We start from the raw sequence: 24288 nt of genomic DNA, 5'->3' as shown, positions 1-24288 counted from the left end.
TAAGAAGAAAAAAAGAGAGGGGGGAGGGCCCAAGTTACAAGTGAACTTTCACGAAGATCACTTACCGCCCAGACGAAAGAGAGAGGAATACCGCATTCGAAGAGGAACCTGCTCTGGTAGCTGGGTCTTTCGCCGAGGATGATGCCATGCCGGAATCTTTGCCACGCTGTGACGACCTGACGGACCGACTGTTTCCTCCGTCACCTTGAGTATGTTGACGCGGAGGGCCGCTGGAGGGTCCTTTCGTGTGTTTCCTCTGAGGCGATGGTGATGGAGAGTGGGGGTGCAGGGACTGCACCTCCTGGTCACCCATACTGCTGATTTCAACGTATGCCAGAAAGCATTTTCCCATTGCTTCACTGGCTATTTAAGCTATGCAGGGGACGGCCCCCTCCAACACCGATGCGGGGGGGCTAGGGCACCGCTGTGTCCTACATATTACCTTTCCCGCACGCGCGTTTGAACTCGCCGCTCCCATAGGGACCTGCGGCCGCGTCACTTCCGGGTGCCCAGCTCCAACCCCCCTCCCGCGTCACTTCCGGCGTGCGCGTGGGGGGGCGTCAGCGCACGCGCACCCGCCCAGACGCCGAACCACTATCCAGCAAGCATGCGGGGTGCGCGCTGCACAAGGCCCAGGACCCTGACCCAGGGCTCAGGCCTACTCCCAACCCGAGCCCCGGGCACGACGCCACGGCTTGCTTCGCATCTCCCTGCCACCCTAGAGGCCCGCTGACCCCAGCTGTGGCGCTTCAGGACACCGCACCAGCCGAGGCAGGGAACCCCCGCTGCCTGAGCCGGACTGGTCGGGCCTGGTAAGTAAAATCTTCTTTCTTCGTTTTTCAGGATTTTTCATCCGTAGGTCCCGTCAAGGACAGGAAGCCAACTGATGCAGGAGAGAGGTGCCGCCCTTTTTATCTGTAGGTTTCCTGTCCTTGAAGGGCGGATCCCCTCTCTCCGTGGTGCAGTCATGGGGAAAGAGAAATGGCTGACTTCAAAATGGCCACCATGGTCACCACCCATCTGGAAAAGTTTCCCCCCTCCCATATACTGATGTGCCACAAACAGGAAGTTGATATCACCAACCATTCCCATTTAATTTAGGTGTATCCATATAAATGACCCACCCTGTAGATATAAAAACTAACTAAAACGGCAAATAAAATCAGCCTTTTAGCTCTGTGTTTAGAATTCCTCCAGAAACCACAGCACTCCTGTCCAGCGACAATGGCTCTGATTCGTTAAGTTTTTTAACTAATGTTTGTCTAGTCTTTTTCCCGGTGGACTTTGGTCCAACATACATCAGCTTTTGATGAAAATGAAAACCATGCCTACATTGTTAAACAAACAAAAAAAAAATTCCATAAAAAAAGTGTCAAAAATGAATCTGGTACAAAAATAAAAATGCTTAAAAAAGGTGAAACGGTCACTCCTAAAAGACATAAAAAGAACAATGAATCAGGGCCTTTATTTTGTAGTGCAGCTGTGCCATCCAACTAAATGGGCCTGAGCTGCAATACCAGACCTAACGCTGGTTAAGTAAGCAGAGATAGGTAGTAGAAACGCCCGATGCTGCCTTGTACTTCTCTGCTCCACAAGCAAGGTCTAGCTGTATAGATTGTCAAGCACTAGCTTTCTGTCTAATGACATCCTACTGAAAATAAAAACCTCTTGTGATAAATGACTCGGATGTCCGCGAGTATAAAGGGAAGGTGCAGCAATTTTATTTTTGTATTAATTATCGGTTATAGAAACAATTGTTTTTATTAAATTCACTGTTTTAAATTTCTTTTAAATATATATATGCATTTGCTGGTGTGTAACATCAGTTAGACACCGCAAATACGGTAGCCCCAGGGCACAAAAGACTTTGGTCGCCATCCGACCGCATCTACTGCATTGTGGTGCCTAACAAAAAAAACAACATTTCCCACATGTCTAATTTACATAAGCACAATTTTTAGAAACAATTTTTTTTGTTTTGTTAGGAAGTTAAGGGTTAAAAGTTGACCAGCCATTTCTCATTTTTCCAACAAAATTTACAAAACCATTTTTTATTTTTTTTTTGGGACATCACATTTGAAGTGACTTTGAGGGGGTCTAGATGACAGAAAATACCCAATAGTGACACCATTCTAAAAACTGCACCCCTCAAGGTGCTCAAAACCACATTCAAGATGCTTATTAACCCTTTAGGTGCTTCACAGCAATTAATGGAACGTGAAAGGAAAAAAAAAAAAAATAAAACATTTACTTTTTCACGCTGAATGCTGGTTAAAGTGCCGGGCGATCGCATAATTTAAGCGTTCACAAAAGTAATTTTGACCAGGGGTGCCCAAACTTTTACATGCCACTGTATACTCCCCTCCAATGTTCCAGAAGTGTTGACACTGGCTCTCCCAGGGATTGCGTGACATAATGCGGGCAATCAGTGCTGGCTTCACATACCCTACCTTCTGGAAAATCACATCCTTCGGATGTATGCAATACACCTGAATGCAGGGAGTGTGAAGCCAGCGATGACTGACCGGAGTGATTGAGTGTCATAATGTCACGTGATCCCCAGGAGAGTCCGTACAGACACTGCTGGAATGCCGCCAGCACTGGGTACAGGTGTTATTATTTTAGAAGGAGGGGTGGGTGGGAACATTGGGATTGAGGAAAGGGTAGTCTGAGTAGTGGACAACCCCTTTAAGAAATGCAGGGACCATAGCTTGTATTACAGGCCAGTACTGACATTCATGGGCATCTGTTCTATTAGATGAACATTACAGAGCCTCAGTAAGTGCAGCTCTTGGCTTTTGCTAATAATGAAGTAATGCGATCTTTTATTTGGGAGATTAAATCCATTTGCAATGTTCAGAAGCTGAAAGCAGACACTTTAATTTCAAAGACTGTCATTAAACGCATCCCAGGAGATTCCATCTTCAAGCCAAGCATTACGCTAATTGGGATATTCTGGCTGTGTACACAGGGGAGAGACCATTACTAACCTAATCAGAGTCCAAAAAGCCTCTGTTCTACTAATACAGATGTAGGGATCGATATTCTGCGCAAGTGGAAATCTCCCAAGTGTGTGTCAGATAAGCAGATCATGCAAGTAACAGGTCAGACAAAACACTAGAGCAAGTCATGGGGCCGTCTGATCTAGAAAATCTAGAGAAGACTAATCAGCACGAGAACAATACATAAGGAAACTTCCATAAAAGCAAAGTAGGTATCCAGGTTTTACATTGATAACATGCACCATAATTAGGCAGGAGTGCACAAAGACAAAGGACCAAAGCTTGCATTAAAGATGTAAAAATACTCACTTTTTATTTAACTCAGCTTCCAACAAGACACACGTAAACAGAGCGCACCTCCGAAAAACAATCATAAAACCACTTAAATTGTACAAACACAGAAAACCAGTATTAACTTAGGCATATATTACAGCAGTCATGTACAGTGCAAAACACAGCCGGCACATCAGATGTCCTTCTCCTTCACCTGTTTCTTGTATTGCTCGTGTAGGTGCTTCTTGTATGCTGCAAGGACAGAAACGTCTCATTATAAGCTACAGAAGTCTTGAGGGTAGCATTCACATGGGTTAAATTGGCTGGAAATACTGCAGGATTGAGACTGGGGGTTACATAGGTGACATTTCCTCAAATCCCTTGCAACAATGTTACATAGCAGCTGGTCAGCACAGTGCAATAATATAGAAGGGTAATGCCATATTACAGAGAGGAGGGGTTGTATGGTGAAAACAAGTCCACCTAGCCATAGGATGGGGGAGAACGTGTTGATTGTGGTGGTCCGACCGCTAGTAGCCGCACTGATCGGCAGAACGGGAACGTGAGACCCCAACTCAGTTTATGCTCTATGAGGCTGCTGGAGAAAAAACAAGCGTTGCACTTGGAAGCCCCATAGAGAATGAGTGGCAATGTGGACGACCATGCGCACTGCCGCTTAGTTCTTAAGGGTGGAGAGGGGGGGGGGGGGGTAAGAGTTCTGCCTTTCAGGGCAGGTCCCAATGGCCAGACTCCTATCATCAATAAGTTACCACTGGTGTCCCCGCTTTAAACATAACTAATGGCTGCAGATGAAAGCTTACCCAATACCGTTTTCACATTTTGTAAATTAAGGTAAGCTGGCCAAGCAAAGGATTCTGCAGTCAAGCCCTTATGCGTTATATATCAGACCCCACGACCAGGAAACTCTATTCTACCAACAAAAAGAGGGGAAAAAATTACAGTACAAGAAGAGTGGGGGAATTTAACCTTACAATGCATCTCTGTGCATAGCTATAACCTGCTGCTGAAAGTCCTACATGTTGCTGAAATGCCACAATTTTTATTCACTGCAATGCATAAGATACCACTACAGCGTGGAGTGGTGCTTCTAATGTAAGGTCCCTGACCCTAGTCTGATACTTATCCGCCGCCGTCTACACCTTCTATCGGAGCCGCTCCAGTCACGTGGCGCTATCTTGAGACTGGCTGGAAGTTAAAGGCAACGTCACAAGCTCTCAATGCAAGTCTATGAGAACCAGAAGGAGTCTCAGACTTGCATTGAAAAAGTGACCCCCCGTCTCGCTCCAGGAAACACTGGAATGATCCAGCAGGTCACAAACTGCCGGAGACCGACAGAAGCGGCTGTGATAGAAGATGAAGATGGCTGGGGGCAGGAAACTTACATTAGAAGCGCCACTCCAGTACTGCAAAAAAAAAAAAAAAAGTGGTGCTATAAAAGGTCACAGCTAAATCGCCATAGAATATTGAATCTTACCTGGTTTATTGACAGTAATATTTATGCTACTTGTGAACCCAGTCTTAGATCATCTAATATTTAGGTAATCTAGAAATACATACAATACCTGTGTGGCCTGAAAACTACAGATAGAGATGAAATCCAATCTGATCCCTATGAAGAATGCTGTAATGGCAATGTATATGGAGCTGAGAGCTTACCTATCTGATTCTGCCAGAGTTCTGCAGCGTGGGGATTCAAGGGGCTCTCATTATTGGGCTCTGGAAAAACAGGTAGCACACATCACATAACGCTCAGAAGATTAACCCTCTGCTCAGATAATACAGTCTGAGCACGTCACAACTGAACAGTTCTGAAAGCGAAATAACACTAGTTTCTTACAGCATTTCTTAGCCCAAGATCACATCTGTGTTTCTCTGGATGCCCTTGAGCCACGCAGATAGGCCGCCGGTCTCCTGACCTGAACTCAACCACCTCATAAGATTATAAGGGGATGTCCAGTTTGGGTCAGGAGACCCCCAGTCTGTCTGTGCATCCGATACAGAAAGAACAAAGGTGTAAACCCGGCCTTGGAAAGACTGCAATATTGAATACTGGCACTGAATTGTGCCCTCACGGATCTGCCTGCAGTGTCAGCTTCCAAGATGGTCACAGTTTTAGGACACAGGCTTTTCTTGCAGAACAAATCATACTTGTTTCAAATGGTAACATCACTGAATATCTTGTTAAATTAGACAGCATAATCTAAAGGCAGATATGAGTGGCAGGCAAGGTTATACTATTCAGATGGAGAGTTGCCTACTTTGATAAGGGCAGTCTGCCACCCTAGTGCCATAGCCATGTAGTGCAGAAGCCCAGGCCAGACCCCACAGCACCAGCACCCTGCTCACTGGTCTAGGTCAATGCATCTGCACATAGACATTTATATTTCATAAATGAGTAAATAATTTATCTGAGAGCCACTGGATGTGTGCAGAGAACCATGAGAACACAAGATTACGGCCCATGCTCCAGTGCAGAATTTGGTATTGCAAATAATGTGTCAGGCTAGCACATAACATTGGGGGACTGTTATGACAATTTTTTTCTGCTGCATTTTGCAACCTTCAATCTCCCATTAAATCCCATACAGCCAATTCAGTGGTCCCATACATCATTTACTGTATGTGATCCCTACACTGGCCTCAATGGTCGCGTGCATGCACAGGATGTCCAGGAGCAGCAGCAATGGGATATTTACTGGGAGAGGCTTTTTTTTTTTTTTTAAAGAAATGTTCTTATATTTCCTGCACTTTGGGTAAATTATAGTTATTAGGGGCAACCTTTTCTATAGTCAGTGCACATCAAAGTCATTTCTATCAAAAGACTACTTATATCAACCTCTACACAGAATCAGGAATTGATGGCGCAGATCTCACCTCCTAGAAGGCTTTGTAGAGAAAGCAGGATGGTCCTGACATCATATAATGCCGACCATTTGTCCTTTAGGATGTCCAAGCAGATGTTCCCATGACTGTCCACATTCGGGTGAAAGCACGGGGTGATAAATTTCACAGTGGGAGCATTGTAGGGGTAGCCATTCGGAAACTCCAGAGACAGCTTGTATCTTAAGCTCTCATAAACCTAAAAATAAACACAATGAACACCGGCGCCCGGATTCCCACATTTCCTCTTATTGGCCAGTAACAAACTAAAGATCCGATCCTGCTGCCTTCTTTCAAAAGAGACCAAAGTAGAGGAATGGTTGTAAAATAGAGATGGCATTACTTATATCTCAGCTGCACTGCTTCAGTAGTCATTACCGGGTGAACAGTAATGCCATCCTGTCCTTGTGCCAGTCAGGCGACTAATAGGATCGCAAAAGTTCTGGCTCTGTTGGACACCATTGGACTAGAAGTGGATCAGAGGCAAGTAATATTTTATTTTACAAGAGTTCATTTTTACAGGCACTTCTCAAAGATCAATGGAAAATCCCATTAAAATATACCCTTTGTCTTAAACCATGCTGGCACACTGGCTTAAGGTAATGGGTAAAAGACTGGTACAATTCTAGAAGCAGCAGTGCGTTGGGTGAGATTATGGCAAGTAGAACATCCCTTGGACTTCTACAGCAGAAGCCCCAATGACTGCCACCTATAGCTCAAGGGATAGATCATGATCTCGTGAGAGGACAACTTTATAAAAGGCTAGTAGAAATCTTTTACTTCAGCTTATCTATTTCTGTGCAAATTGGCTGTGCACATACAGCTTATCGGCATTTAAACTGGCTGACCTGTGGCCATTGAAGGGGTTGCTTGGGCATAGGGGATTTGTTGGCCTAGCTCCAGATCAGCAAGGCGCCCCCATCAATCTGTTTTCCTTCCTTCTTCACCGGTGGTTGAATGTAAACACTTTGAATAAATCTGCACTCAGCTCAGAGTAGCGGCCGCTGGCAGGTGCTGTGTTACAGTTCCTATTTTGCATAGATGTACTGCAGCGGCCACTATACTGTGTACAGCAGTCAGAGTAGTAAGAAGCAGCTAAGTGATAGGGACCACCTCACCGATCTGGAGATGGGTCATCAAATCCCTATGCTCGGAAACCCCCATACATACATAGAAGCAATACGGTAGTCGTTTACCAGCCTGTTTAGAGAGACTGACCGCACTGCCAAGTGTGCAGAACGATCGTTAATATGATTGTTCTATGCACATTGGCCGTTATTGTTCTCGCCATCAAATATCCTGTTTAAATAAGATGTAATGTTTTTTTTTTTTTTTTAATAGAAGCTTAAAAAGAATTTGGTTTAACAATCAATTTTCTCGTTCGTCAGGTGATCAGTAGCCTCTTTAAAGGGAATCTGTCACCCCCTGGGAGATATCAGACCTCTAATATGGGCATACAGGTTATAGAAAAGTAAATCTATACATACCTGCATGGTCCATAGTAGAGGTGAGATTGCAGAGAAAAGTGTTTATCACCTCTGTTTTGCACAGGCTTGGCTTTTGGGGACACCAAGAAATCCCCGCCTATCTGCTTATTATTCCCCCAAATCCCCACCTATATGCCTAGTTCCCATATTCCCCTGCACGTCCAGGGCCCTGTGATGTGCACTGTGCTCCCTGACTTCCCCGGCATGCGCAAAGCGTCGCTCACATAGAGCGCAGTTTGCTTCCTCCAGGCCCTGAATCTCTGTGCACTGCGCCGCAGGGTTCTATTGCGCAGGTGCCAGGAAGTAACAGTGACTCCCCGGCGAAATAGAACCCTGCGCCGCAGAGCACGGAGAAATAGTGACTCCCCGGCGCCTGCGCAATAGAACCCTGCGGCGCAGTGCACAGAGAGACGGGGCCGGGAGGAAGCAAAGCACGCTCTATGTGAGCGGCACTGTGCGCATGCCCGGGAAGTGAGGGAGCACAATGCACATCACAGGGCCCTGGACGTGCAGGGGAGGGGGATATGGTAACTAAGCATATAGGCAGGGATTTCGGGGAATAATAAGAAGATAGGTGGGGATTTCTTTGCATCCCCGAACGCCAAGCATGTGCAAAACAGAGGTGATAAACACATTTCTCTGCAATCTAACCTCTACTATGGGCCATACAGGTATGTATAGATTTACTTTTCCATCACCTGTATGCCCATATTAGAGGTCCGATATCTCCCAGGAGGTGACATTCCCTTTAAGCAACTCAATTATTGGGAAATAAGTGTTCCTAATGCTCGTTCTCAATAATCAGCCCATGTAAAAAGCACCCCATGGTAGAGGAGCACTGGTTTAATATACAAGTTACAGGCAACAGCTTGACCATCAAAATCAGCAAGCAGTTAGGGAAACAGTTCATTGGCAATTTAGGTAATATTTGCAAAAGTATGTTAACCCTACAAACAGGCAACTGACTAATAATTTATCTTTAGAAGTTCTGCGCAGTCGTAAAGGGGCTGTCTGGGACTTTTATATTAATGGCCTGGTGGGAAATGCAACACCCGACACCCCTCGCTGATCAACTTATCCTGATGATGGCTAGATGGCGGAGTTGCACAGTTCCAGGATAGTGGCTGCCGCCGTGTACTGCACGTCTGCCCCTTACTGATTCAAATAGGGGGCGATGTGCAGTAACTAATTGCGGCCACTATTCAGTTGATGGAGCTGTGGAGCGCCGCAACTCTACACATTCGGCTGACACTGGGAACAGATGATCAACGAAGGTACCACATGTCACACCCACATTGATGAGATATTAACAACCTATCTATATCAAAGTTTCAGACAACCACTTTAAAAGGGATTCAGAACAGAATGACTGTTCAAACCAAGAACAGGCGCTCAGTGCACCCTATGCTCCTATGACAGCTCACTGTGCCTTCACTGCCTCCTATTTTACATAATGCATCTAGTAGTGCGGGTCTAGGTAAAATAGGAGGCAGGTCAGTGAAGGCACGGTGATCTGTCATAAGAGCATACAGATGAATATGCAAGCAGAGCACCAGATGGAGCGCCCCCCCACAGCACGAGCATATCATTATCTCCAAACTGAAAGTAAAGATTACACAAGAACTACAGGATGGATTTCATCAACCAAGGTATCATATTAATCAGTGTAATGTCGCCCACCTGACAGTGTATGTAGTTTACTGAGCACAATCCTGCTGACAGGTGCGCTTTAACTACACCTTCCCTCCATCTGCACCCTTCTTTGGCTCTATGAAGCCAGAGCTGTCAAAGAGTGGGTTGGAGATAGAAGGAAAACTAGCAGGTGGGAAGGTGTATATAATTGATTGGTGCGGCAGTGAAGCACTGAGCGCTTGTACTTGGTTTGAACAGTCATTCTGTGCTGACAGAGTCCCTTTAACATTGCAGCCACAGCCTCTGGTTTGCATATCTTTCTCCTCCTTACAGTGTGTCGCTCATCCATAACATGGCCACAAATGGCAGGACATGTGATGGGACAGTCAGAACTAGAACATGCGAAATAGGGTTCATCAGAGGATACAGAGGGACATTTCGTCATGTGGCCATAATATGAGCAGAGGCCCAGATGACAGGAGGCAGGCTGTATATGCAATCTAGGGTTGTGCCATTACAGGTAAAAGAAATGGCACAGAACTTCCAAAAATAATTAGAATTTTTCACATTTTAATGTTTATTACACATTGATAATGACTGTCTGTCTTGTCAGCCAGAGAAGACTAAGGCTACATTCACACGTCCATGTGATTGTGAGAAAAAGATGAGTTTGATCCATAGAAATCCCTGGTGTTTGTACAGGAGTCCAATGGGCGGTCCTACAAGTGATTGGCAGTCCTCTATAGGAGTATACATACAGGAAGCTGTCAATCAGCAGTAGGACCGCCCACTGGACTCATATGTACAAACACCAGGGATCTGAATAAATATACATCATTCTCAGCTTCTCTACCCACAGATCAGACCACAGTACAAGGGGACTGGGTCCCTTTGAGGTGGAGAGTTATCAGAGCCCCCTGGAGCGGCACCCGCGCGCAGCAGCGCCCACACACACGGTAGCGCCCTCCTCCTCACCGTCCCCGCTGCTCCATCTATGGTCCCGATCCACTTGAAGAGATTATCAGACTCGGGGAAGGCGGAGATCCCTTTATCTCCAGACATCTACGGACAAGACAGGACAATGAGCCTCCAATGCCGCAGGCCCCGGGCAGTGCCGCACAGTGTGTACTCACCATCAGCGTCATCAGCTCCTGCTGCAGCCTGCAACACAATACAACAGCGTTATCACCGCACCACAGCGCACACTCCACGGCCACAACATCGCTCCTACCTCTTCCCGACAGAGCCCCGGGCTGCCTGCGCTCCGGCCTCCATCCCTTTCCTGGCAGTGGCTGAAGGAGCCGCCGCTGGATCTACATTCTGTGAGGCCATTAGTGTACGAGGTGTGGGCTGCCGCGAGCTCTGCTCTCCTCTCCGGACGCTTCACCACTGAACCTACCGCTCTCAGTTTGAATGCTTTAAACTTCAATCTCGTCAACCAATCGGCTGTGTGAAAGGCTTTGACTCCACCAATCAGTGCGCGTTGTTTCGGCAGTCACCAAGGTGATAAGTGGCTTGGCCTCATAGGGAACGTTTAAAAAGGACAACAAGGATTGGCTGCTAACATACCCCCCCGTTCTCTCTGATACGTGGAGCTGAACGTCCATCACCCCCAGCGTCACTAACCCGTTGGGTGCCGTAAATAAGCGAGGCTTTATTGCACGTCACTGCTTCCTGGTCGCTGCCGCCGCAGGGCACTGACACATGCGGAAGAAGCCTAGCACTGATACTGGGGTGCAGCCTGTAATGTGGAGCCTGCTGTACAGAAATAGATGGGCAGCCAGCTGCTGTGAGACGTACCAGTATATAGCTCCTCCTATATACAACATACCTATCGCCTATATGCTGAGGGTCCGGCCGCTGGGACCCCACCACACACAGGACCTGGGGCCACAGGCTTAGCTAGGGGTGTGATTCAGGGGGTGAAACTTCTGAGTGGGCCCCTAACCATGTACCCCTGATTACAGCTGTGGTGGCGCACCCTAAGGTCCTCTTCACGCCTCTGTTTTCTATGTTCGTATGCGGTCCGTTTTTTAAGTCTATACACACACCCATTGTATTGAATGGGGGTGCACTTGTCAGATTTTTCACACAGACCGTGAAAAACTCGCAGACATGTCAGGTTTTTTTGCACAGCACAGATAAGATGCATGCCACACATGTGCACACTGGTACCACACAGATGCCATCTGTGTATACATACGTGCCACGTACCAGCGCCTGGGAATCAGCAGTTCAGTTCGCACAAATCCCAGGAACCCGCTGCTGGAGGAAACTATCATCATTCTCCCCTGCTCGTGCTGAGATCAGCACCACCAGGTGACAATGATGGGAGTTGTATTCAGCCCCGCTGTGTACATCCTGTGTAAAAATAAGAATTAAATGAAAAAAATGGCGTGGGCTCCCGCCGATTATTCATAACCAGCAGAGGGAAAGCCGACCGCTGGGGGCTGATATTACTAGCCAGGGAAAGGGGCCATTAGCCAAAAATGTTCCCTGGTTATTAATAACAGCCCTCAGCTGTTTGATTAGCATTTACTGGCTAGATTACAGGGGGACATCAGAAAAATATTGACATAGGGTCCCTCTATAAATTCTACCCAGCAAAGGTAAACAGACAGCTGAGAGCTGATATTAATAGCCAGAGAAGGGGTCATGGATCCTGGACCCCTCCGAGGCTAATAAGATCAGCCCACAGCTGTTTGCTTAGCCTTTACTGGTTGATTACCGGGGGACCCCAGAAAAACATTGACGTAGGGTCCCCCTATAAATTCTACCCAGCAAAGGTAAAAAGCTGTGGGCTGATATTAATAGCCAGAGAAGGGGTCATGGATCCTGGCCCCCGCCGAGGCAAATAAGATCAGCCCTCATCGGCCTCAGAAATGGCGCATCAATAAGATGTGCCAAATCTGGCACTTAGCCTCAGCTCTTCCCACTTGCCCTGGTGCGATGGTAATAGGGTTGGGGTTGATGTCAGCTTTGTATTGTCAGCTGACATGATGTCCAGGGGTTAGTAATGGAGAGGCGTCTATAAAACACCCCCATTACTAACCCCACAGTAAGTTTTGAAATAAACACACATCAAGAATAAAATCCTTTATTTGAAAGAAAAGTCAACACCCTCTTACACATTTAATAATAATATTTTTTTATTTATATAGTGCCAACATATTCCGCAGCACTTTACAATTTTAGAAGGGACTTGTACAAACAACAAAGACATTACAGAATAACACATAACTCAGATATCAAAAGGAGAGAGGCCCCTGCTCACAGGCTTACAGTCTATGAGGAAATAGGGGAGACACAAAAGGTAAATGGTAAAATGTGCTTGTATTGTACAATACAGCCATAATATACTAAATAGGGTATGCACATAACACTGCATGAAGCGGTCACTAGCTAGTATGTGTACAAGTACAGACACAGAGGGCTAGTAAGTGCATAGAGGGTGTGTGAACAGATGCTACGAGGGTCCTGATTTTGAAGAAAATTTTGTATGGGCCAAACGGGAATAGTTAGGTAAGTGAGGTGGGGCTAGTCTAAAGAAATGCATTTTTAGGCTATGCTTAAAACTGGGGGTATTGGGAATTGAATTGTCCAGGATAGTGTGTTCAAAAGAATTGGTGCAGCGTGCTAGAAGTCTTGGAGACGGGAATGGGAGGTTTGTATTATTGAGAATTTTAGTTTTAAGTCATTAGTAGAACGGAGGGCACAGGTAGGGTGATAGACTGAGCCGAGGGAGGAGATGTAGGGGGGTGCTGGACCGTGGAGTGCTTTGTGGGTGAGAGTGATAAGATTATATGGAACTCTGTATCGGATGGGCAACCAGTGCAACGACTGGCACAGGGTAGAGACATCGGTGTAGTGGTTGGAAAGAAATAGCAAATTCTCACGGTGCTAGCAGAGATCTCACTGAGGGCACCCCAGTTCATCGGCCCGCTTGCAGCATCTCATTCTCCCCTGGTTTGGAACATGAACGGTAGCATCATGCCATCATTCAGTTTGAAAACCACATGTCGCACAGATGGATTACGGCGTGGGACAGTATGGGTTATTTTCACGTTGGACAGGTGGGGGATATGGTTGTTTATTATTTTTGTTTTTTTTACAGGGGACATTGGCTTCAACGGATTAGGCAAAAAGGTGAGTATAAATGTGTTTTTTTTAATTTTTAATGAATGTGTAAAACATGGCGTTGACTTTTCTTTCAAATAAAGGACTTCTTGTGTGTTTATTTCAAAGCTTACTATGGGGTTAGTAATGGGGGTGTCTTATAGACGCCTCTCCATTACTAACCTGGGCTTGATGTCAGTTGACAATACAAGGCTGACATCAACCCCACCCCACTTGCCTCCGCACCAGGACAAGTAAGAAGAGCCAAGGCTAAGCTCCCGATTTGGTGCATTTTATTGATGCGCCATGCTGAGGGCTGATGTTATTAGCCTCGGAGTGGGCCTGATATCCATAGCCTGGCTATTAATATCAGCCCACAGCTGGTTGTTTAACCTTTGCTGGTTAGAATTTGTAGGGGGACCCTACATCACTTTTTTATGGGGTCCCCCTGTAATCTAGCCAGTAAACGCTAATCAAACAGCTGTGAGCTGTTATTAATAGCCGGGACATTTTTGGCTAATGGATCCTTTCCCTGGCTAGTAATATCAGCCCCCAGCGGGCGGCTTTCACTCTGCTGGTTATGAATAATTGGCAGGAGCTCACGCCATTTATTTTATTTAATTCTTATTTTTACACAGCATGTACACAGCAGGTGCTGAATACAACTCCCATCATTGTTTCCTGTCGCGCTGAACTTAGCACGAGCAGGGGGCAATGATAGTTTCCTCCAGCAGCCGATTCCTGGGATCAGCGCGAACTGTACTGCTTTTCTCAGGTGCCAAAACGTATCGCATGGATGTGACACACTGATACAGTACAGACCAAAAGTTTGCACACACCTCATTTAATTATCTTTCTGTATTTTCATGACTATGAAAATTGTACATTCACACTGAAGGCATCAAAACTATGAAGTAACACATGTGGAATGATATACTTAACAAAAAAGTGTGAAACTACTGAAAATATGTCTTATATTCTAGGTTCTTCAAAGTAGCCACCTTTTGCTTTGATGACTGCTTTGCACACTCTTGGCATTCTCTTGATGAGCTTCAAGAGGTAGTCAGCGGAAATGGTTTTCTCTTCAAAGGTGTGCCCTGTCAGGTTTAATAAGTGGGATTTCTTGCCTTATAAATGGGGTTGGGACCATCAGTTGTGTTGTGCAGAAGTCTGGTGGATACACAGCTGATAGTCCTACTGAATAGACTGTTAGAATTTGTATTATGGCAAGAAAAAAGCAGCTAAGTAAAGAAAAATGAGTGGCCATCATTACTTTAACAAATGAAGGTCAGTCAGTGTGAAAAATTGGGAAAACTTTGAAAGTGTCCCCAAGTGCAGTTGCAAAATCCATCAAGCTCTACAAAGAAACTGGCTCACATGAGGACCGCCCCAGGAAAGGAAGACCAAGAGTCACCTCTGCTTCTGAGAATAAGTTTATCTGAGTCACCAGCCTCAGAAATCGCAGGTTAACAGCAGCTCAGATTAGAGACCAGGTTAATGCGACACAGAGTTCTAGCAGCAGACACATCTCTTCAACAACTGTTCAGAGGAGACTTTGTGCAGCAGGCCTTCATGGTAAAATAGCTGCTAGGAAACCACTGCTAAGGACAGGCAACAAGCAGAAGAGACTTGTTTGGGCTAAAGAACACAAGGAATGGATATTAGACTAGTGGAAATCTGTGCTTTGGTCTGATGAGTCCAAATTTGAGATCTTTGGTTCCAACCACCGTGTCTTTGTGCGACGCAGAAAAGGTGAACGGATGGACTCTACATGCCTGGTTCCCATCGTGAAGCATGGAGGAGGAGGTGTGATGGTGTGGGGGTGCTTTGCTGGTGACACTGTTGGGGATTTATTCAAAATTGAAGGCATACTGAACCAGCATGGCTACCACAGCATCTTGCAGCGGCATGCTATTCCATCCGGTTTGCGTTTAGTTGGACCATCATTTATTTTTTCAACAGGACAATGACCCCAAACACACCTCCAGGCTGTGTAAGGGCTATTTGAACAAGAAGGAGAGTGATGGGGTGCTACGCCAGATGACCTGCCCTCCACAGTCACCAGACCTGAACCCAATCGAGATGGTTTGGGGTGAGCTGGACCGCAGAGTGAAGGCAAAAGGGCCATCAAGTGCTAAGCATATCTGGGAACTCCTTCAAGATTGTTGGAAGACCATTTCCGGTGACTACCTCTTGAAGCTCATCAAGAGTGTGCAAGGCAGTCATCAAAGCAAAAGGTGGCTACTTTGAAGAACCTAGAATATAAGACATATTTTCAGTTGTTTCACACTTTTTTGTTAAGTATATAATTCCACATGTGTTAATTCATAGTTTTGATGCCTTCGGTGTGAATGTACAATTTACAAAGTCATGAAAATACAGAAAAATCTTTAAATGAGAAGGTGTGTCCAAACTTTTGGTCTGTACTGTACATGGATGTCACACTTATTTCACATACGTACGGACCACGGATCTCACCAGTGCTGATTTTTCCTGTACAGGAATCACCAGGACGTGTGAAGGAGGCCCAGTAGTGGATGTAGGAGAACCTTAGCAGATGACCGGGCTGTTACTAAAAAAAAAAATCTCCATACAAAGACCAGCACTGATATTGCTGCCACATAGTGACATGTAGTCATAGATACCAGTCCTGCAGAACATATAAGAGATTACAGTACAGTTATTGATGGTGACTTACAGCTGATGTTCGTTCGGATGGAGTCGTTCACTTTTCCATCTGGCCCAGACCGACACGACAACTTCTTCCAGCCAGGACTCGGCTGCAGAGATTACAACAAAGACACATTTGACTTCTCACATTTCAGGCACCATCTCCATCTATCCCCAACCTGCATAAACTCCTTATCCTACTGATACCCCAATGCTGAGCTGCTGCTGGAGGTATGTGTCCCTATTCCTGCACCTGCTGTGTGGTAATGTGTGCCCTCTAATTTTCCTACTACTTGAGCCCTAGATTCCCCTTTCATTGCACTCAGAAAGTATGATGTCGACAAAAGTGCTCCACAAACACTAAGATACCCGTACAGTGAATTCCTCCACAGTACCCTCCACATGCACAGTATGATGACCCTACTGTACCCCATCCCTCAACTGTACCGGAAAAGTATGGTGACCCCAACACTGTATGATCCCCCAACTGTGACCCCCACACAGCCCTCCATGCAGAATAATGGGCCTACATACAATATAATGGCCTCACACCTCTCCACACTGTATAATGGCCCCCATACAGCCCTCCACACAGTATGATGGACCCCATGCAAACCTTCACACTGTATAGTTGCTTGCATACAGTTTAAAGACTCCCACATAGCCCTCCAAATATTATAATAGCCCCACATAGTCCTCCATACAGCATAATGCACCCCATAGACCGTATAGTATAATACACCCTATTGTCCGTGCAGTATAATGCACCCCATAGTCCATACAGTATAATGCACCCCATAGTTCATATAGTATAATGCACCACCCCCTCCGTACAGTATAATGCACCCCATAGTTATACAGTATATTGCACTCCGTAGCCCATACAGTATAATACACCCCATACAGTATAATGCACCCCATAGCCCATACAGTATAATGCACCCCATGGTCCATACAGTATAATGCACTTCATAGCCCATACAGTATAATGCACCCCATTGCCCATACATTATAATGCACCCCATAGCCCATACATTATAATGCACTCCCATAGCACATACTGTATAGTGCACCCCATGGTCCATACAGTATAATGCACCTCATAGTCCTCAATACAGTTTTATGGCCACCACAATGTTCTAAAAAAATAATAATATACAATACTCACCTCTCCCCCTTGTTCCCTGCTACACCGGTCTCCACAGCTTGTCTTCTGAAGCGTCGCACATCTCAGCATAGGGGACGCCATGTTGTGATGTCATCGTGCTAAGACGTCAGACGCCGAGGAAGAATGATGGGGAAGGAAGCGTCAGCTGATGCTCCCTCCTCCATTATTGCTTTCAACTGTATCTGAAAATGCCGATACATTTGAACTTGCGGGGGATGGGGGCCCAGTGTCGGAGCTGGCATCAGGCCCCCCTGACTCACGGGCCCCATAGTAGCAGTGCAGGGAGATAGTCTCAAACTCTGCGGCAGAGCAGGGAGACACAATGTGCACACTGCTCGTTTTTGGTGCATTTTTGCTGTGTTTTTTCCACGCTGAAATGGGCCAAAAACGCTAGGGAATCCTTGTGCCAGCTGATGCAATGACAATCCTGAAGTGCTGTGCACATGATCAGGAATTTTCCTGTCAGGATTGTCATTGTGTTTAAATCTGCAGCATGTCAATTCTTTGTTAATTTTTGCAGCGTTTTTCACCCATTGACTTCAATTGAGTCAGTCAAGTCCGCAGCAAAAACGCAGGTATAAAAATATTTGCTGTGGATTTTTGCTGCGGATTTAACTGACTCAATTCAAGACAATGAGTCAAAAACACAGCAGAAATGCCCACGGGAGACTACTCCTCCCATCATCCTATGGCTGCTCCACTGATAACAGCGGTAGCAAGCGCTGCTGAGGGGAGAAGTAGTCTCCTCAGTCGGCGTCTGTGCTCCTTGTAAAAAGAAAAAAAAGTTACAATAAATTGCTATTAAAATAAAAAACACTTTATACTCACCTACCATCATCACGAGTGTCCCACGGCATATGGATCACCCGACAGCACTCTATACACTGACAGGAGCGCGATCGCTCGCTGCCGGGATGGAGGTCACTGGAATTTTCTCACCAGGCGGTGCAGTAAGTGAGGTCACCGGAGCTCGTCAGCTGATCATCAGCTGATTGAACTCCAGTGACCTCAGTCCTGGCAGCTCAGCACTATACACTGACAGGAGAGATTATAGTGTCAGTGTATAGAGTGCTGTCCTCTAGAACAGTCGCACATGTGATTGCTGGTGTGCCTGCTCTAAAAGGGACCCAGATCGTTGTAGGACCTGGATTATGTCATCATGGCGGACAGGTAAGGGAAATGTTTTTTTTTTTATCTTCGTTTTGTTTACAAGTGATAATGACTTTAGCAGAATGGGTTTTAGGTGAGTATACGGTGTTCTTTATTTTTAAATCGATGATTAAAAGCTTGTAGAATTTTATTTTAAATAAAAGACTTTATTCTTGCCGTGTCTTCATTACAAAAACTTTACTAAGGGGTTAGTAATGGGGGAGTCTTATAGACGCCCTCCATTACTAACCTGGGCTTCATGTCAGCTGCCAATACAAGGCTGACATGAACCCCAACCCTATTACCCCACTTGCCACTGCACCAGGGCAAGTGGTAGGAGCGGAGGCTAAGTGCCAGATTTGGCGCATCTTATTGATGTACCATTTCTGGGGCCACTGAGAGCTGATATTATTAGCCTTGGGGGGGGGAGGCAGGATCCATGGCCCTTTTCCTGGCTAGTAATATCAGCCCGCAGCTGTCTGCCTAGCCATTGCTGGTTAGATTTTATAGGGGGACCCTAAGTGAATTTGTTTCTGGGGTCCTCCTGTAATCTAGTTAGTAAACGCTAAGCAAACAGCTGTGGGCTGTTATGAATAGCTAGGGAACATTTTTGGCTAATGGCCCCTTCCCCGGCTAGTAATATCAGCCCCCAGTGGTTAGCTTTCTTTCTGCTGATTATGAAAATGACGCAGAAGCCTACACCATTTTTTTTAATTTAAGGGTATGTGCCCACAATCTGGACCTAGCAGTGCTTTGGACGCAGCATATTTTTGCTTTGTCCAAAACGCTGCGTTCTATTGAATGCGGTAAATCGCATTCAATACATTCTAGTGGTCAAATTTCTGTTGCGGAGACTAGAAACTCTGCAAGAGAATTTGACATGCTGCGGTCCTGAAAGACGCGTCGCATGTCAGTGTCCGTGGATGATCCGCAGCCTCAGATGCATGCATAGTGGACATGGGATTTCTAGAAATCCCATCCACTAGGCTGTAACATCTGACTGCTGCGGGTTATACACGGCAAAAATACGCAGCGTCAAACCGGCAGCATTTCCTGATCATGGGCACATACCCAAACTCAACTGCAGCATGTCAATTTCTGTAGTGAAGACGCTAGTCTCCGCTGCCGATTTTGACCGATTTAAATGTCATTACATGTTGTGGATCTGCAGGTACTGACAACACAAGTGCGACATTAGGAGTAATGGGATTAGGGTTAATGGGATTAGGTGTCGCTGACACCTAACCCTAGCTTTAGTAATGAAGAGGTGTCAGCCAGACACCCTTATTACTAAGTAAAGAGTTAAATAAACACACACACAGAGAATAAAACACTTTATGGCTGAGTGCCCACGTAGCGTTTTTCAAGCGTTTATGCTGCGGAATTTCCGCAGCGGAAACGCTTGTGAAACGCTAGGTAATCCGCACCCCATGGTCCCCAAGGGGATTCCGCATGTTCTATGCACATGCTGCGGATTTTTCCGCAGCGTTTATGCTGCGTACAAAAATCCGCAGCATGTCATTTAATTTTGCGGAAGCGCAGCGGAACTCCCGCCATTGACTTGCATTGAGACGCATAGAAACCGCGACTGTACATTTTTACAAGCGGCTTCTATGCGTCTCTATGTGCGGATGGTACCCAGTTCTGGAGGAGAGGAGACTCTCATCCAGACCTGGGCACCATTGTACCTGTAAAAAAAGAATAAAATAACAAATAAAGTTTATACTCACCTGTCCGGCGTCTTCTCTCTGAATGCCGGCATCGCTTGAGGACCTTCGGTGACGTCACAGTCATGTGACCGCAGGCCCTTCACCGCTCTGTCTCGCGATATGCCGGCAGCCGGGAACCAGCCAGGAAGCAGCGCTGCAGCCACGCCGGGGCCTCGGGGGTGAGTATAGCTTTATTTGTTTTAATTTTTACGGTTCACACTGTATAAATCCATGCTGTTTGCATGGATTTATACAGTGTGACCTAGTTGTCAAGCACTTTCCAAGTGATGCTATCGCCTGGAAAGCGCTTGTCAATCTGCATGCGGAAACGCATGTGAATCCGCATGTATTCTGCAGGAAAAACGCATGCACAATCTGCGTGCATTTTTTGTGCCAGGGAGATGCAGAAATGCTGCAGAAATTTTCTGCTTCATTTCTGCATCGTGGGCACATAGCCTATTTGAAATAAAACAGACACATTCTTTAATCATTTAAATTAACCAATATACGCACTCCAGGTCTGACAGTAGTCCATGGCTTTATGTGAACATGCATTTACATTTTGCATGCACATCAATTTACGTTTCAGTTCAGACTCCCAGGTTTTTTCTTAGTAGTCCAAGGGTTGAAGCTATGTCCCACTTTTCTTTTTTCAAATATCTTTATTTAGCACCAAAAGTATTCATTGCTGTACAAAAATGCATAAAAAAAAAAGCACAAAAATTGTGGCAAAATGCGCGTTTTTGGCGCAGCGTTTTGGCTGCCAAGAGATGCAGGAACCTTGTAAAAAATTTTGCAATCAAATAGTGAACGTTCGCACATAGCCTAACTGTATTGACACACGCTGATACAGTTAAAAGTAGCATAGCTCCAGGTGGGCCCCTCAGAGCGCAGTGCCCGGGGTCACTGGCAGTAGGCATGCTGTGTGCACATGCTCACCACCGCCCCCATCCACATAGGGGACTTTGAGCCTCAGGTCTTGAGATGGGTGGGGTCTGAGCACCCGCCCTTCCAGGAGGCATACATATACCATCTAGCTTGTAGGTAGGTGACAGATGTCACCAGGCCAAGTGTTTAGATTTTGCTCCTATTTCATTCCTGCTCAGTGTTCAGCTTTGTGTAAATCCACCATATGGTTTCAGTGATATGGTACCTTGTTATTTAGGGTTAATTCTTATGATCCTTACAAGGAGGCGTGGCTTGCGGGATTCTCTGGGGGCGTGTCTATAGGCGGCTATGCATTATTACCCTGTGAGCCACGATGCCTTGGTAAAGATTATAAGAATTAGAACTAAATAAAAAGGCCTATATCTCTGGCACCGTATGGCGGATTTACACAAAAATGAATAGTCGAGGTGCAGTGGTAATAGAATAAGAGCAAAAACTGCTCACCTTAAGGGATCGCTCACACGAGCGTATAACACAACTGAGTGCTCTCTGATGTGTTATCGGATAGCACTCGGCCCAATGTTATAGGGCTGTGCAGATCTGCGATTATTTTCTCCTGCCGATTCAGCCGGAGAAAACTATAGCAGCATGCTATGAGTACATCAGAGAATCAGATGGCACTCACCCATACAAGTCCATGGGTGCGTTTGGCACATTGGACAGCACTCTGATGTCGTCCGAGTGCAGTCCAATATAATATACACGCACAGAGACAATAGAGAAATTGAGTTCTCCATTTTCTCCGCACATGTGCTGCGATTCTCTCATGCGATAGAATCAGATCACATTCATATGCACTCGGCTCAAACTCTGTCAGAGTTTGAGCCGTGTCATTAGCATAAGCGACCCGGTTATCTCGCATGAGAGAATAGAGGGCTGTGTGACCCTGTCCTCAACCTGGTGACAGGTCCTCTAACATGGTGCACTCTGATGTACAGTACAGACCATAAGTTTGGACACGCCTTCTCATTTAAAGATTTTTCTGTATTTTCATGACTATGAAAATTATACATTCACACTGAAGGCATCAAAACTATGAATTAACACATGTGGAATTATATAGTTAACAAAAAAGTGTGAAACAACTGAAAATATGTCTTTTATTCTAGGTTCTTCAGAGTAGCCACCTTTTGCTTGGATGACTGCTTTGCACACTCTTGGCATTCTCTTGATGAGCTTCAAGAGGTAGTCACCGGAAATGGTTTTCACTTCACAGGTGTGCCCTGTCAGGTTTAATAAGTGGGATTTCTTGCCTTATAAATGGGGTTGGGACCATCCGTTGTGTTGTGCAGAGGTCAGGTGGATACACAGCTGATAGTCCTACTGAATAGACTCTTAGAATTAGTAATATGGCAAGAAAAAAGCAGCTAAGTAAAGAAAAACGAGTGGCCATCATTACTTTAAGAAATGAAGGTCAGTCAGTCCGAAAAATTGGGAAAACTTTGAAAGTGTCCCCAAGTGCAGTTGCAAAAACCATCAAGTGCTACAAAGAAACTGGCTCACATGAGGACCGCCCCAGGAAAGGAAGACCAAGAGTCACCTCTGCTTCTGAGGATAAGTTTATCCGAGTCACCAGCCTCAGAAATCGCAGGTTAACAGCAGCTCAGATTAGAGACCAGGTCAATGCCACACAGAGTTCTAGCAGCAGATACATCTCTTCAATAACTGTTAAGAGGAGACTTTGTGCAGCAGGCCTTCATGGTAAAATAGCTGCTAGGAAACCACTGCTAAGGACAGGCAACAAGCAGAAGAGACTTGTTTGGGCTAAAGAACACAAGGAATGGACATTAGAACAGTGGAAATCTGTGCTTTGGTCTGATGAGTCCAAATTTGAGATCTTTGGTTCCAACCACCGTGTCTTTGTGCGATGCAGAAAAGGTGAACGGATGGACTCTACATGCCTGGTTCCCACCGTGAAGCATGGAGGAGGAGGTGTGATGGTGTGGGGGTGCTTTGCTGGTGACACTGTTGGGGATTTATTCAAAATTGAATTCATACTGAACCAGCATGGCTACCACAGCATCTTCCAGCGGCATGCTATTCCATCCGGTTTGCGTTTAGTTGGACCATCATTTATTTTTCAACAGGACAATGACCCCAAACACACCTCCAGGCTGTGTAAGGGCTATTTGACCAAGAAGGAGAGTGATGGGGTGCTATGCCAGATGACCTGGCCTCCACAGTCACCAGACCTGAACCCAATCGAGTTGGTTTGGGGTGAGCCGGACCGCAGAGTGAAGGCAAAAGGGCCAACAAGTGCTAAGCATCTCTGGGAACTCCTTCAAGATTGTTGGAAGACCATTTCCGGTGAGTACCTCTTGAAGCTCATCAAGAGAATACCAAGAGTGTGAAAAGCAGTCATCAAAGCAAAAGGTGGCTACTTTGAAGAATCTAGAATATAAGACATATTTTCAGTTGTTTCACACTTTTTTGTTAAGTATATAATTCCACATATGTTAATTCATAGTTTTGATGCCTTCAGTGTGAATGTACAATTTTCATAGTCATGAAAACACAGAAAAAATTTTAAATGAGGTGTGTCCAAACTTTTGGTCTGTACTGTATGTGGCTCAGCCACTGTCAGGATGCTCCAGGTGGAGCTCAGACTCTGAACCACTTAGCTGCAATTTTAGGCCATGTTTAGGGATGAGCGGACCCGTGGATGTTTGGGTTCGGTTCGAGCACCACAACTTGACCCTCAACCCAATAGAAGTCAATGGGGACCCGAACTTCGGTGATTTAAAATGGCTGTAAAATGGTCATAGTAAAGGCTATGGGGCTTGTGGTAAAGCGACAGGCTCGGCTGTATGCGGAGATAGACACAGGATACTGTCTCTTTAAATTTTGGGTTAGTTTATTCAGCAGGCATAAACTACCCTGGAGTCCATAAACAAAAACACAGCCCATTTGGCTAAGGAGACAAAACAAAATACAAAAAACTGCACAGTCCGTATCTCAGCCAAGGTCTGGCCACTCAGGATTAGGCACACACTGGTTCAGCACTGCACGTGCTAGCTCCATTCTGGAGCAGGTTTCTCCAGGTACTGAACACACCTGAGTGTCAGGGCTGGCTATTTAAAGCCCAGAGCTCTCCCTGGATTGGAGATAGGGTGGATGACGTCCTGCCCTGCACTTCGTCATCCATTAAAAACGTTCCTTTGTAAGCCTGGGCCGTAAACCCTCTCTGCACTTAATGTGCAGGAGAAACGTCCATGTTTTCACATCACTGAGGC

The 24288-nt window shown here is 45.8% G+C and overlaps 1 protein-coding gene across 1 annotated transcript; it reads right to left on the bottom strand.

The window, feature by feature from the left end:
- Positions 1 to 3289: 3289 nt before the first annotated feature.
- Positions 3290 to 10743, bottom strand: UBE2C (ubiquitin conjugating enzyme E2 C). Its single transcript, XM_073683888.1, has 6 exons — positions 10527 to 10743; positions 10429 to 10456; positions 10271 to 10357; positions 6171 to 6375; positions 4953 to 5012; positions 3290 to 3527 (listed from the first exon to the last, which is right to left on the bottom strand). The coding sequence occupies exons 1-6, from the start codon at positions 10625 to 10627 to the stop codon at positions 3469 to 3471; spliced, it is 540 nt and encodes a 179-aa protein (XP_073539989.1). The 5' UTR covers positions 10628 to 10743; the 3' UTR covers positions 3290 to 3468.
- Positions 10744 to 24288: the final 13545 nt, after the last annotated feature.

Source organism: Phyllobates terribilis, unplaced genomic scaffold (genome assembly GCF_046119375.1).
Source record: "Phyllobates terribilis strain yellow unplaced genomic scaffold, ASM4611937v1 Scaffold_5__5_contigs__length_657084704, whole genome shotgun sequence".
Taxonomy (NCBI): Eukaryota; Metazoa; Chordata; class Amphibia; order Anura; family Dendrobatidae; genus Phyllobates; species Phyllobates terribilis.
Note: the sequence above shows the minus strand (reverse complement) of the source record. Positions and strands in the feature narration are given on the sequence as shown.

What these genes read in the sequence shown, in the direction of transcription:
- UBE2C (XM_073683888.1), bottom strand. Translation starts at nt 10,627, where the DNA reads ATGGCCTCACAGAATGTAGATCCAGCGGCGGCTCCTTCAGCCACTGCC. An exon ending in TAGATGGAGCAGCGGGGACG is followed by an intron (nt 6,376 to 10,270) that starts GTGAGGAGGAGG and finishes GTTTATTTTTAG; the next exon opens with GTTTATGAGAGCTTAAGATA. An exon ending in ACTCTGGCAGAATCAGATAG is followed by an intron (nt 3,528 to 4,952) that starts GTAAGCTCTCAG and finishes CTGTCCTTGCAG; the next exon opens with CATACAAGAAGCACCTACAC.